Source organism: Sprattus sprattus (assembly GCF_963457725.1).
Source record: "Sprattus sprattus genome assembly, chromosome: 3".
NCBI lineage: Eukaryota > Metazoa > Chordata > Actinopteri > Clupeiformes > Clupeidae > Sprattus > Sprattus sprattus.
The window spans coordinates 8,156,739-8,171,168 of record NC_137922.1 but is presented as its reverse complement, the minus strand read 5'-3'; the positions used below and the strand labels follow the sequence as shown (position 1 = coordinate 8,171,168).

The window sequence follows — 14,430 nt, the reverse complement described above, 5'->3', positions numbered from 1 at the left end:
TTTTAGGGTGAAATAAATCCTCGAAACTGCAGAAGTAATTCGCCTCCGTCCGAAAAACAAAGTTGAACGATCTCCCTCGCAGAAAGGTCCTCAAAATGGTGACGCAGGTGCCCGCGGAGAGGTTGCAGCGTTTGAATTCTTCAACAGTCTTTTATTCGTTTTAGATTTCCATTTAGCTGGATGTAGAAAAACAACCAAAGAGAGGAGAAACGAGCGTTGGAATGTGCATTTGTGCGTCGTGGAGAGGTCCGGTCACTTCTCAGTCTGAGCATGTGATGTTCTTAAAATCCCCAGATTAAAAACTTCGCTGCAACAATGGACTTTTCACTCCGACTCTCCGACTCTCCGACACTATGAGACGACTCGCTCGTCCCAGAGAGGTCTACTTCCCAGATAAGATATCCAAAATAAATATATTATCATAAATGATGCTATCTCCGAAGTCCATCAGAATTAATAAGCCTTTGTGCCATTAGGCTACTCTGCAAAAAAATATTCGCAGGCCTTATGCATTTTGTTTTTACTAAAAAAGCAGTTACATTTATGTAAGGCAATATTTGTATTATGTCATAACTAGGCTATGTAATATTGAAGTTTCGCAGCGTATTTATAGTTATTGTCTTTCAGTTATAGGCTATGTCTGTGTGCACAAAGCAGATTTGATCAAGAGCCATACGTTATTAAAGCGTTGTTGATATATTTTTCACCCAAAAGTCGTACTTTGTCCCATTGTTTTAAAGCAGTGCAATGTCAGATGCATGTTTGCTTGTGTAAGTAGGGTTAAAGACATGGAGCCTCTGGGATTTCGGGGTGGTGAGGCATGTGCTCGCATTCTCTTCTCTGAATCCAATTAACTTTTCAATGGTTGCTATGGTGACACTCCAAGAGCCTGCACCCTCACATTGCTGAGCAATCCGCTCATCACATTAATTTGGGCTGTGTAGTGTACGCGCTTGTTTACTAAAAAAACAAACATTTAGTAACATCAAATGCTTTTGAAAAACGCAATTCTTGAACTGTGGATTTAGTATTCCTAAACCTGTCTATCAGACTCACTCCAACCTTTAAGTGTATTTTTGTTGTTGTTTTTGTTTGAGAAATGCAGTGAGCTCTGCCTATCCAAACTTTTTGACAGGACCCCATGTGTGTAAACTGTGGGCTGTATACTGACTGGACCCCGCGTGTGTATACTGCGGGCTGTATACTGACAGGACCCCACGTGTGTGTACTGCGGACAGGACCGTGCGTGTGTATACTGCGGGCTGTATACTGACAGGACCCCGCGTGTGTAGGCTATACTGCGGAATGTATACTGACAGGACCCCATGTGTGTAAACTGTGGGCTGTATACTGACTGGACCCCGCGTGTGTACTGTGGGCTGTCTACTGACTGTGCACTGAATGGCGAGAGCAAGGCTCATGGAGGCCAGCCAATAGTAGGTTTTGATCACCCATCACCCATCCCATTCAAACATCTTTGCACATTTTCGGAGAAGTGAGCTACAGGAGATAGTTTATGGTCATCACCATGATCACAATTACAAAAGATACTCACACACATTATCCAAATCAATATTGTCATAAGAGTTGTTTTAGCCTCGTCCCTTGGGCTATTGCCGTAGATCTCCTATGGCCTTCGTTTGTCTTCTTCTCAGGTTTTCTTGTGATATTATGTAGAATGTATTTTCTATTCAGTCTCCATTCAATTCTTAAAGGTGTTCCAGCTCCTGGAGAAGCAAGATATCCCAACAGCATGATGTGACCACTGCTATATTTCACAACTGCTCATGGTGTTTTCTGGAGGCCAAGGCAGTGTTAGATGTACATGTAGCGCTTTTGAGGACAGGTCAAAAAGCTCTATTTTGGTAACATATGACCATCTCATCATTAAGTCCAAGTTCTTTATTAAGATCCTTGTGTTAGTTACCTTATTGAAAGGTAAGATAAAAGATTAACAGAAGAAAAAAAAGGATTAAAAGTCCAATGTGAAAACAACGAATGTCATAGCTGACATTGATATGATAAACGCCTGTAAATGCTTTGCAAACTATTGAGATGTGTTGTCTTTTTGTGTTAAACTTCTTGGTAAAAGTGCAGTACTCATTTGAAGGGGGACAAACATTGCACAGTTCTGGTGCGTTGCCTTTGAGAGAGCAGGTGGTGGGGTGATGCAGCTCAGGGTCGGCGGTGAGGGGTGCAGGGCCAGCTAGAAGCTGCTCTGAGCAAGATAAGCTTGGTGCTATAAAAAAGTATACACAACGAAGAATTGCTCTAACATATGCATTCTGACCATGGAGGCTATTTCTGATATGACAAGCTCACCACATGCTCAAAAGGTAGAGGCCACTGATGTTGTCAAAAGCAGAAGTGAGAAGTTTCAGGAAAACACAAAACTTGTCTAATCGTGAACACTTTCCAGAGGCTTTCACATCTAACAACAAAGACAAGTTATAGTTGCTCTTTCTTAGTTGCCAAACAGTAAGAGACCACGCTGCATGTGTTACAGTCATTCGTTAGTTATCGTCACATTATAATGTAGCACATCAGGACTAATATATTTGGCTTGAAGGTCAAGGGTTCATTCATCTTTCCCCTTCAGCTGAAACCATCTTCTGTGTGTCTGGATTGAACACCATGCAGCATGTCCATCTAGGGTACTTAAAACTCTAGGATGAGAGCTCCCACTTTTTTATTTATTTTTTTCCAGTGGTTGGGCATGAATACCCCACGCCAGCATGGGACATGCCGAGGACAGATGTCTTCATGGGTCATGGGGACATGCCGAGGACAGACATGTCTTCATGGGTCAGGCATGAATACCCCACGCCAGCATGGGACATGCCGAGGACAGATGTCTTCATGGGTCATGGGGACATGCCGAGGACAGACATGTCTTCATGGGTCAGGGGGACATGCCGAGGACAGACATGTCTTCATGGGTCAGGCATGAATACCCCACGCCAGCATGGGACACGCCAAGGACAGAGGACAGACATGTCTTCATGGGTCAGGGGATTTCAGCCATCTGATAGGATGTTGCTGTTTCTTACATCAGATGACGTGCAGCAAGAGCAACCTCGGACCTATGCTCCCTGCCGCGTGTAAATGAGTTTATGTGTGTGTGTGTGTGTGTGTATGGTATTGTGTGTGTGTGTGTGTGTGTATGGTATTGTGTGTGTGTGTGTGTATGGTATTGTGTGTGTGTGTGTGTGTGTATGGTATTGTGTGTGTGTGTGAGTGTATGGTATTGTGCGTAAATGAGTTAATGTGGACGCATCTACTAAAGTGAGCTGTGGAGAGTAATCAGAGTTCGTCAGGCGATGGAAATAACAAATCGGGGTGTATATTTAGATGCGATGACAGACATTCAGCAAGTCCTAAAAACAGTTCAGAATAATGTTTCCCAAATAAATGTGTGAATTATTGCCTCTATATTTAACGGTCAGTATGTGTGCGTGTGTGTGTGTGTTTGTGTGTGTGTGGCTTTGACCTCTCTTAGATGACAAACATGAAAATGCTGACAATGCTTTAATGTCTTTTAAGTTCTCAGTTTTTTAAGGTGAAATGGGTACTATTGCCTCAATTAAATGTGCCCACAACATCATAAACATCTAAAAAAAATCCCATTTAACGCACAAAGATATTGTCTGTCCTGTACAAACTTTAAGAATGTCACCACATGCAAAAAAGTTGTTTATTCTAGTTTTGTGTAAAAAAAATGTAACTTATACTGAGGCAGAAACCAGTACATGCACCATTTAGTGAAGGATGAGCTGATTTCACCCAAAAATATCCTGTTGACTCTTATACATTTAGCACAAATGTTATATTAAACTCCAGAGATCAAGACATTTACCAATGTCACAGGATCAGACATGCTTTAGCTTGGAGCATAGCACTTGTCATCAGCACGAAAGTCAAGTCTGAAATAGCAATAAAATATTTTTACTGTAGGCCTCTTTGAATAGAATAGTTCACTAATCATCTCAAGTGATTAAGCATGGAAGTGTAACTGAATTGAACTCAGGAGACAGCATCAAGAGAAGGTGCAGTGGTGATGATCTAATATTCACAAGGTTTCTTCTTCATCAACTACATTAGTTTTACCTCACCAGGCGAGTGCTGAATGGAGTCTGATACAGGTGCTCTCTTGGTGCCCAGATGGAACAGAGAAGGGTCGGGTTAGGGCTGGACATGCGCTGGACCAGGGCCAGATGCCTTACATCAGCAAGGGCTGTTCTGAGATGCAGCACACCTGCTTAAGACTTTTCAGAGTAATTTAGTAAAACAACTATTTGAATACACATAAAGTTTTAAAGTTTGATACACAGCTCCAATATTTGTAGTATTTTCAGTGTTAGAGTGATCTCAGTCGTCATGGAGACAAAATGCCAAAATAAGAGCCAGTAGATATGGAAATAGCCCTCCTAAATATAAATGCATCTCCTGCAAACATCTTATGAAGACAGTTGGGCTCCACACGTTAGGACCCGTAGTCAGGGGCGGATTTAGAGGCGGGGCCAGGGGGGCCGAGGCCCCTCCTCTAATTTGATTGGCCCCTGATTGGCCCCTGTTCTGCCAATCACCTGGCGAGAAAACCAAGCGGAAAACCAAGCGGAGAATTAAATGATCACTGCTACAGTTCCACCTCTAAACTGTTGGTGGCAGTGCGCCGGTTGCGTCAATAGTGAATAGGAGAAGAAGCGTTCTGTTCCTGCCGGTTGCTGCGTAGCGTAGCATTTTGTACACGTGCTGTTTTCCTGACGAATGCAGCATGTAACTCACTCTGGTTGGTTAAAAATACACATGGGGTGGGTCTTAAGGCTTTGGTGACCACCAAAACGAACTTTGCTTGGCTGAAAATCACGTCAATCAATCAGATAGCCTCGCGATATTCTGTGTTTGTTTTCAGTGAATCTCAAATGGTGCACTTCATCAGACATATCGTAGTAGACAGATGAATGGCGATGTAAGAGAAACAAAATGAAGGTGCATGGTATTTTGAAAGAGGTCGATCATCACCAATAGGCTAATATCATTAGATATGGGCTTGCATTTTCATTAAGCAGGAAAAATTAACCTTCGACATGCAGGGATAGCCTGCTACTGTTGTGTCAACTCGCAAGCGCAAGTGGAAAAGAACAATGCTGCTAATTCTAAATGATTTAGCAAGTAGTCTATGCGATCTCCGAATCACATTTCTCATTCCTAGCTGGATGAATTTCAAACTTATGTGTATCTATGAATTGCAGTGCATTGCCCAGGCTATTTATTTGTGTACAATGCTCGTCTGAGTCACTTGGGTGTGCTAAGCGTTGAGTCTCGACGGGCCAAGTCATTGGACTTGAATTAATTTGTCAGGCGTTTTAGCGCAAAGCATGGCAATCGGAGAATTCTTCTTTTCTGAAGAGAGAGAGAGAGGTGTATACATGCTTTTTGCCACCTTGTTAGGACTAGCGACTATAAACAAAGCTTAGAAGGAGAAGCTGTTGTGTGTGTGTGTGTGTGTGTGTGTGTGTGTGTGTGTGTGTGTGTGTGTGTGAGAGTGAGAAGAGAGAGAGAGAGAGAATATGTTGTTGTATATAGGCCTACAGTTAAAAGCTGTTGCTATCTTTTATGTTTTGTGTGTTTTATGTGCCCTTTATGCACACTGAATTAAAACATATATATATATATTACAATTACTGATTCATGATTTTTTATTTCAGTTTCAAAAGGGATACTGAGTTATTCATTGTTGCTTTTGGATAGATGACTAGAAGTAGATGTTCTTTACTGTCAGTATGTGTGTATTGCCTTGCCGCAAATTGATGTTTATTTAAGCAGCGTCATCACTGGATATCAGATGGTGATGACACTGTTGGCCCCTGAAGGTTACATTTGGCCCCATTGTGGCCCCTGCTTCAGAAAAATCCTAGAACCGCCACTGCCCGTAGTGCCCAGTAAAGGCCTCAGCCTTCAGTCTTTCTCTTAGTGTTGTCCAGCCCTTCGTGAGTGGAAACGTTGAAACCACTGAGAATCAAACACTGGACATCATGACAGATTCTCACAGCAATGACTTCCACAAACTAAATAAAGCTACCTCGCCAGCTACCTCTTACCCTGATAAGCGGTTGCAAAAGACATTTTGTGAGACAGATCATATCTTAAGAAGAAATATGTAGGTGACAAGTGAGATGTTAGTGTTTCATGAAGCTAAATATGGTACCATTCGCCATTAGGCTTCCAGACAGCAAATATGGGCTCTTGTCTCACACCTCATAATTTCATCAAAGCATCTTTTAGCATCCGATAAACACGTATTTTAGAACCTAACGTGCCTTGTATCAAGCTAACATGTTTGATGATTCATTTTCGAGGGTTCTTCATAAACTATGTAGATTTATTACCAGGGCGGCATTGCTCATGTTCGTTTGAAGAAAATGGCAAACGACAAAAGTGACAAAAATACCTAATCCAACAATAGCGTCGAAGATATGCCTGTCACATAGTCGCGGACTCCTGATGAAAGGCTATTTAAAGTTATAGCACTGACAGCCTTCATTCACTGGCGCACACCACGTTTATGAGGCGCTTGTTCAAAATAGGTTTGAAAAAGGCCTGCCGTAGTAGACCGCTAAACCAATGACACAGCAGAGTGGGCGTTCCTGTCTCATTTACAAATAGACGGACGGTAGAGTATGCGCATCTGGAGAATGAACACCGATCTGCCAAGATTCAGTATCTGACCGAAGAGACAACTCTAAACCAGCTCAATCTGAAGACACCTTAAGGTAACAACTACATTAAGATTTACATAAAGATAAAAGCGTGGTTCACTTGGACGTTTTGGCGGAGTTGCTTAGTGAAAGCTCTGGATGTGGGCTATGTTTAGACTACAGCTGGTTGGAGGGACTCGTGACAGGTGAGCAAGCAGAATACAGCTGTGAGAGGAGGTGTAAGAGAGAGACATATAGAGAACAACATTCATGAATGTTCCTGTCTGAGTAATAATGTCATTTATGCGATCGATTGTGTGTAGTTTCTCAGCTAACAGAATCTTGCCAAGTAGGCCACAAAGTTGCCGTAAACTGGGAACAGTATTGTGATAAACAAGTAAGACTGTACATATGTATGGTTGTTTGAGCAGCAGGAATTTGTTATTTAACACAACACTGCATGATATTAAGTAGGGTAAATATTTAATCTTTAATATTTATCACCCTACAATTCTCAGTAAGACTGGCTTTTTATTCAGATAAGCACTAAATAATCTTTTATGCAAAGGGGAAGTAGGGATTTAACTTAAAACCATGAAAAAATAAATCTCATTATTGCAATTACCTTCAGTTATACAGAAGTTAATTCATATGTAGTCTATAACATTTAGATGCAGTTAGAGGCGGTTGAATGTTGTAGTCTTATTTTATACATTTCCCAAACCATTTATATAATGTTGTAGAAGTATATTATTACATAATTCGATTACTCTATGTTTGCTAATGATCTTGCCAGACAGAATACTTTTAACTGTACACCTCACATTTGGATGGCATCAGTCACTTTCAGTCAACAAGGGATTAGGTTTTTTATCATAGATTATCTCTCTTATTACCTGTCAGCAGAGGAAACTTACTGTTCAAATGTCACTGAATCAAACTTTAAGTTTAAGTTAGTACATTCATTCTTAAATTCTAATACCCAGTCACCTCATGCCAGCTCTTCGGTCGGTGCACAAAGCATTGATTCATTTTCCTGACGATGGGTCTCACTTGCATTCTTGCACTATTTGTAGAAAATTCTATTTGTAAATTCAGACAAAAACTGAAGGCACTGCGTGAGATTTTTGGCGAGTGTGACTGGGTTTGGAGGTTGTGGATATTAATATGCAAATAACAAGACCGTGGCTTTCTATTTTAGTCAGTCTTCTGAAACCTGGTTTCCCAGTGCAGCTTTATATGACATGTGAAGTACCTTCTATGAGAGGGGGTCGATAATCAATAATGTAATATAATATAATATAATATAATATAATATAATATAATATAATATAATATAATATAATATAATATAATATAATTTAATATAATATAATATAATATAGTGCAGCATTGTATGACATGTGAAGTACCTACTGTGAGTATAAATAATAAATAATTAGAAAACATTTCCCTGCCCGTGATGATTGGCTGATATTTGACTCTGAGTGCCTGAAACATGTATGCCACAGTGTATCTTAAACAGTGTTAGCTAATCAAGGGTTGATGTATCCACTGCATTATCGAATGTTGTCCTCAAGACAGTTAAATAATAGCTGCAATAAAGTAATTTAAGAAATATGTCTCTAAACCTTTTGGTATTAATGAGAGCAGGATCCACACATCAACACTATTATATTATATGATATTATATTATATTATATTATTATATTGTATCAACCCAAATGTATTTTTGTGACGCACACATGGTTGTGTAGCTTAACATAGACAGGCTGAAACTATATATAGTACACATAGAATACATAAAATTGTAAGTCATCAGCGGATGCTATACATAGTACACAAGCTACAAGCAACAAGCGGCAGTCAACAAACACTTTTTTCTTTGGTTCTATTGTACTCTCTTCTTCAGTTACGTTAACACCTAAGACTGTTTGATGACTCGTTCCTTCAGTTCTGGAAACACCTTAGACTGAATGATGAAACTGTTTGTTGTCAGAGCGTTCCCTGCAAGGCCTTGGGCAATTAAGACTCCTCTGCTCCCAGGAGGGAGCTTGCTTGTGTGAGAGGGAGAGTGGGCACAGGGAGGGAGCTTGCTTGTGTGAGAGGGAGAGTGGGCACAGGGAGGACGCTTGCTTGTGTGAGAGGGAGAGTGGGCACAGGGAGGACGCTTGCTTGTGTGAGAGGGAGAGTGGGCAAAGGGAGGGAGGCCCTCTCTGTTTGTGTAGTCTTTTCCACCAGTCTGGCCTCTGGGGGAGGGCACCACAGGAAGTCAGGTTCTCCCTAAGGGATAAGAGCTGTGGCACATGCAGAGTCGGAAGGAGACATGCAATGCCGACAGTATTGCGTCATACAGATGTGTACTAGCTAGCTACCTTGCAAGCATCCGGACAGGCATCTTCAGTGCCTTAAATATCCTATAAGAGGCATCTTCAGTGCCTTAGATATCCTAGCGTAAAACAGTTCATTGGCATTGACACCTGCACTGAGGAGCTGCTGACCCAGTGCATTGATTTGTCTCTGAAAAGATGGCAAAATCTTGTTTAGAGTTTTGTGTAATAATAGCAAATGCCGCATCTGTCATTAGTCTGCCACCATTTCCTCATGTGTTCATCACACACTGTTTATTACATGCCTCATGTGTTCATCACACACTGTTTATTACATGCCTCCATGATTAGGTCATCAGGAGCCTGAGTGAAGGTGGGTGGGTGAGGATGGGAGGGTGAGGATGGGTGGGTGAAGGCAGGAGGGTGAAGGCAGGAGGGTGAGGGTGGGTGGGTGAAGGCGGTGGGTGAGGGAAGGCTGGTGGGGGAACTCCAGTTTTGTCCAGACTGGTCATTTGTCCCCCGCAGGTAATCTCCACGTCCAACAGAGTCTCTTTGCACATTATTTGGCTTGTCAGCAGCTGTCTAGCACTGCTAGCATCACCTGAACAGTTACGTGATGAAGGCCCAGATCTGATTATGCTTTATAAGGCAATAACAGTCAAAGAGGTGGATTCCCTGCCGTCTCCTGACTCTGTGTGCCAAGAGCGGCTGGGCTGCGGCGGGCACTGTCGGGTCGTGGGAACACAGGCACCATATCCGCTCGCCATGCGGGTATGATCCTATTTATAGAAGAGGTCATGCATGTCCACTATAAGAGGAATAGTAGTGGTGCAACAATCCCCACGGGGCTCACATCAGCAGACCAGAGCAGAGCAGAGCAGTCACCCAGGACACTGAGCAGGCTTTGGGCCTTCATTTGATTTACACCTTAAACTGCAGTAACGTGTGTTAAAAAGAAATGGTTGACGCAAATACTCATTAAACTGTGTTGGACAGCTTATATGATACATCAATAGTGACATTACATGATATTTCGATAATTTATTGTTATATTGTTAATATATTATTATATTGATCATTTTAGACTGACAGAATTGCAATGACCTGACCAGCTGCGGTAATGTACAGCGTAGTTCTAGTCGTGTGTGAACTGTGCGTGGTACTCCACTCCACTGGAGGAATAAAAACATTAATATGTCACCGTGTCCTTTTGCCCCTGCCGTCTAACTGTGTGTGTGTCATCAGCTCATGGGAGATGGGGGGGTGTATTGGAACATTTTTCTTAAAAAAAAAATAATAATTTGTACACGGTAGTAACAACATCGCTTCCAGTAGTCTACCTTTAAATGGAGCTGGCATATTTATAACTATCACTTCCGGAGAAAGAAAATTAGGCCTGGGATAATACATACACACACACACACACACACACACACACACACACACACACTCACATACACACTCACATACACACTCACATACACACACACACATACACACACACACATACACACACACACACTAACCCTCAATTATAGGCCTGGGATAAGCGAGACTGAGTGGGTGTGAGCCTGAGTAAGGACTAACAAAAGAACTCAAAACAGCCTCTTCAGGTTAAAAATACATACATACACAAACACACTCACATACACACACACCCACATACACACACACACACAAACACACACACACACACACACACACACTACCCCTCTATTATAGGCCTGGGAGGCGGGGTGATCAGGGATTCAAAGACAAAATGAAAAGCAATTTCACATAGTAGATGGATCCCACATTTCAACATTACATTAATGTATGCGATTGTCATATGTTTATAAATCTAACGTTAAATTACGGTGTTTTCCACACGTAGGCCTAGCATATATTCACAACTGCAAAGCAATGGGGAGAAAGAAAATACAGATCTCACGCATTATGGACCAACGAAACCGACAGGTACGTGTAATATTTACTGTTTTTCACAATTATTTTGAGAAGCCCTAGGTCCGGGTTATATTCAGTAGTAGTGTTGATAGAATGCACCTCTATGGGAATGTGAATTAAATGTTTTTCACGTTACTAATCCTAACTACGTGTACTTGTACAAAAAGTACACTGTCCTAAAGATAATTTATTTAATTATTTCAAAATGATTAAGTACATGGTACCTGAAGGCTAGTTGTGTAATTGAAAGAAATTGTTCAAATTAACTCTTCAAGCGTCGTTGACAGTAAGCTTATCACCCCATCTCTCTGTGCCACAGTGCTGTGTCAGTACGCTAAGTGTGACTTGATGTGGTCTCCTAGGTGACGTTCACCAAACGCAAGTTTGGTTTGATGAAGAAGGCGTACGAGCTGAGCGTGCTGTGCGACTGTGAGATCGCCCTCATCATCTTCAACAGCACCAACCGCCTGTTCCAGTACGCCAGCACCGACATGGACAAGGTCCTCCTCAAGTACACCGAGTACAGTGAGCCCCACGAGAGCAGGACCAACACAGACATCTTGGAGGTACACACACGTACACACACACACACACACACACACACACACACACACACACACACAGTACAGTGAGCCCAACGAGAGCAGGACCAACACAGACATCTTGGAGGTACAAAGCCACAGATAGTTCATTTCTATTGTGTGCTGTGTTGATTTATGTATTTATTTTTGTAAATGCACACAACTGTTGAAACGATGAAGCCAAACCTCCCCCTTGTGTATGTGCATACACAGTCAGTGGGACCACCTGAGACAGAGGTTTGGATTTAGGTACTGGTTGTTCCTTATAATGTTTAGGTTCTGTTTGTTCCTTATAATGTTTAGGTACTAGTTGTTGCTTATAATGTTTGGGTTCTGGTTGTTGCTTATAATGTTTAGGTTCTGTTTGTTGCTTGTCAGACCTCATGTCAGTGTTCTGGGCTCTGTAGTGGTGTGCAAAGGAAGGAAACATCCGTGTGATAATCTAGGGCTGCAGAAAACTCTCCCTGTAGGAGGCCCAGACTGCCTCATAGAATACAGAGCCTATTACTATGACTACTAAAGAGCTAATTACTATGACTACTAAAGAGCTATTACTATGACTACTAAAGAGCTAATTACTATGGCTACTAAAGAGCTAATTACTATGACTACTAAAGGGCTAATTACCATGACTACTGAAGAGCTAATTACTATGACTACTGAAGAGCTGATTACTATGACTACTGAAGAGCTAATTACTATGACTACTAAAGAGTTAAATACTATGACTACTAAAGAGTTAATTACTATGACTACTGAAGAGCTAATTACTATGACTACTAAAGAGCTAATTACTATGACTACTAAAGAGCTAATTACTATGACTACTGAAGAGCTAATTACTATGACTACTGAAGAGCTAATTACTATGACTACTAAAGAGCTAATTACTTTGACTACTGAAGAGCTAATTACTATGACTACGAAAGAGCTAATTACTAAGACTACTGAGTGCATCCTAATAATAGCGCTCAACCTATTTTTATGCACTCTGTATTTTCCTCACGCACATCTTCTGAACTGTCCACTCCATAGGAATAAACCCATGTATGAATATGGATCTCCTGGAGCATATGTATTGGTGCTGTTTTTGAGTGTGTGTGTGTGTGTGTGCGTCTCCTGTTGCTGCAGACACTGCGGAGGAAAGGCCTGGGACTGGAGGCCGCCGAGCTGGAGCATGAGGAGAGCATGCAGGTGGGAGGGGAGAAGTATCAGCTCAACGAGGGCATGGACCTCTCTGTGGCACGCCAGCGCTTTTACGTGAGTCACGCGTGCGTGCGTGCGTGCGTGCGTGCGTGCGTGCGTGCGTGCGTGCGTGCGTGCGTGCGTGTGTGTGTGTGTGTGTGTCATGGACCTATCTGTGGCACACCAGCGCTTTTACGTGAGTCGCGTGTGTGCGTGTGTGTGTGTGTTTGGGTGTGTGTGGGTGTGTGTGTGTGTGTGTGTGTGTGTGTGTCATGGACCTCTCTGTGGCACGCCAGCGCTTTTACGTGACTTGCGCGCGCGCGCGTGTGTGTGTGTGTGTGTGTGTGTGTGTGTGTGTGTGTGTGTGTGTGTGTGTGTGTGTGTGTGTTTGTGTGTCATGGACCTCTCTGTGGCACGCCAGCGCTTTTACGTGAGTCTCAGCCCCACTCTGACTGTGTGTGTGTGGGTGTGGGTGTGGGTGTGGGTGTGTGTGTGTGTGTGTGTGTGTGTGTGTGTGTGTGTGTGTGTGTGTGTGTGTGTGTGTGTGTGTGTGTGTGTGTGTGTGTTTGTGTGTCATGGACCTCTCTGTGGCACGCCAGCGCTTTTACGTGAGTCTCAGCCCCACTCTGACTGTGTGTGTGTGGGTGTGGGTGTGGGTGTGGGTGTGGGTGTGTGTGTGTGTGTGTGTGTGTGTGTGTGTCATGGACCTCTCTGTGGCACTATTTTACGTGAGTCATGTTAGCCGCCAATAGAGCCTGGCTATGCAAACGTAAGGGGACCGGATTGGGTGACGGACCAACACAGTTGAAATGATAACAAAGCTGAAAGGCAGTGATGAATCTCTTAAGTCCCTGAACATAGATGTCCTTGACCTTGAGACTCTGAACATAGATGTCCTTGACCTTGAGACTCTGAACATACAGTAGATGTCCATGTTGTATTTAGACTGTTGGCAGTTTTTCAGAGTTGTTGTCTCAGGTTTTTGGTATTGTTAGGTACCCGACGAATTTGTTGTTGAGAACAATATAGTTTGCCTTCTTTAAAAGGTTCCTGTTCTGGTTCCTGCACAGGCCCCCTCCCTCCTCCCAGCCGACGCCCAGGTGCTGATGAGCTCCGGCTGTGAGAACGGATACCCCAACGTCTCCCACCCCGGCCTGGGGCCCCACCGGGCCCCTGTCTTCAAGCCTCTGGGCCCCAGACCCGGCACCGCAAGCCCGGCTGGTCCAGCAACCCATCCCGGCTTCATGACACAGCACTCAGGTGAGCGGCCACCATTATCCTCTCTCTCCATGACACCGCACTCACACCCCCACGGCCTCAGTGGTCATCCTGATCTTCTCTCTCCAAGGACCCACACTCTGGCCTCAGTGGTCATCCTGATCCTCTCTCTCCAAGGACCCACACTCTGGCCTCAGTGGTCATCCTGATCTTCTCTCTCCAAGGACCCACACTCTGGCCTCAGTGGTCATCCTGATCCTCTCTCTCCCAGGACCCACACTCTGGCCTCAGTGGTCATCCTGATCCTCTCTCTCCCAGGACCCACACTCTGGCCTCAGTGGTCATCCTGATCCTCTCTCTCCCAGGACACACACTCTGGCCTCAGTGATCCTTTGAAGATTTTAGACTAGAACAGTTACTTCCATCCTGCTTGTATACTTCCCTTGTAGATCTGGAAGAGCAATGACATGTTTC

General features: G+C 43.2%; 1 protein-coding gene across 1 annotated transcript in view; it reads left to right on the top strand.

Moving 5' to 3' along the window:
* Positions 1 to 6,696: 6,696 nt before the first annotated feature.
* mef2b (myocyte enhancer factor 2b) overlaps positions 6,697 to 14,430 on the top strand; it is a 13,906-nt gene continuing 6,172 nt past the window's right edge. Inside the window, exons 1-5 of the mRNA XM_080836079.1 lie at positions 6,697 to 6,773; positions 10,902 to 10,984; positions 11,335 to 11,538; positions 12,685 to 12,813; positions 13,809 to 13,998. Of these exons, the coding sequence (XP_080692205.1) occupies positions 10,931 to 10,984; positions 11,335 to 11,538; positions 12,685 to 12,813; positions 13,809 to 13,998 (577 nt within the window). The 5' untranslated portion in view covers positions 6,697 to 6,773; positions 10,902 to 10,930. The remainder of the gene's footprint in view (positions 6,774 to 10,901; positions 10,985 to 11,334; positions 11,539 to 12,684; positions 12,814 to 13,808; positions 13,999 to 14,430) is intronic.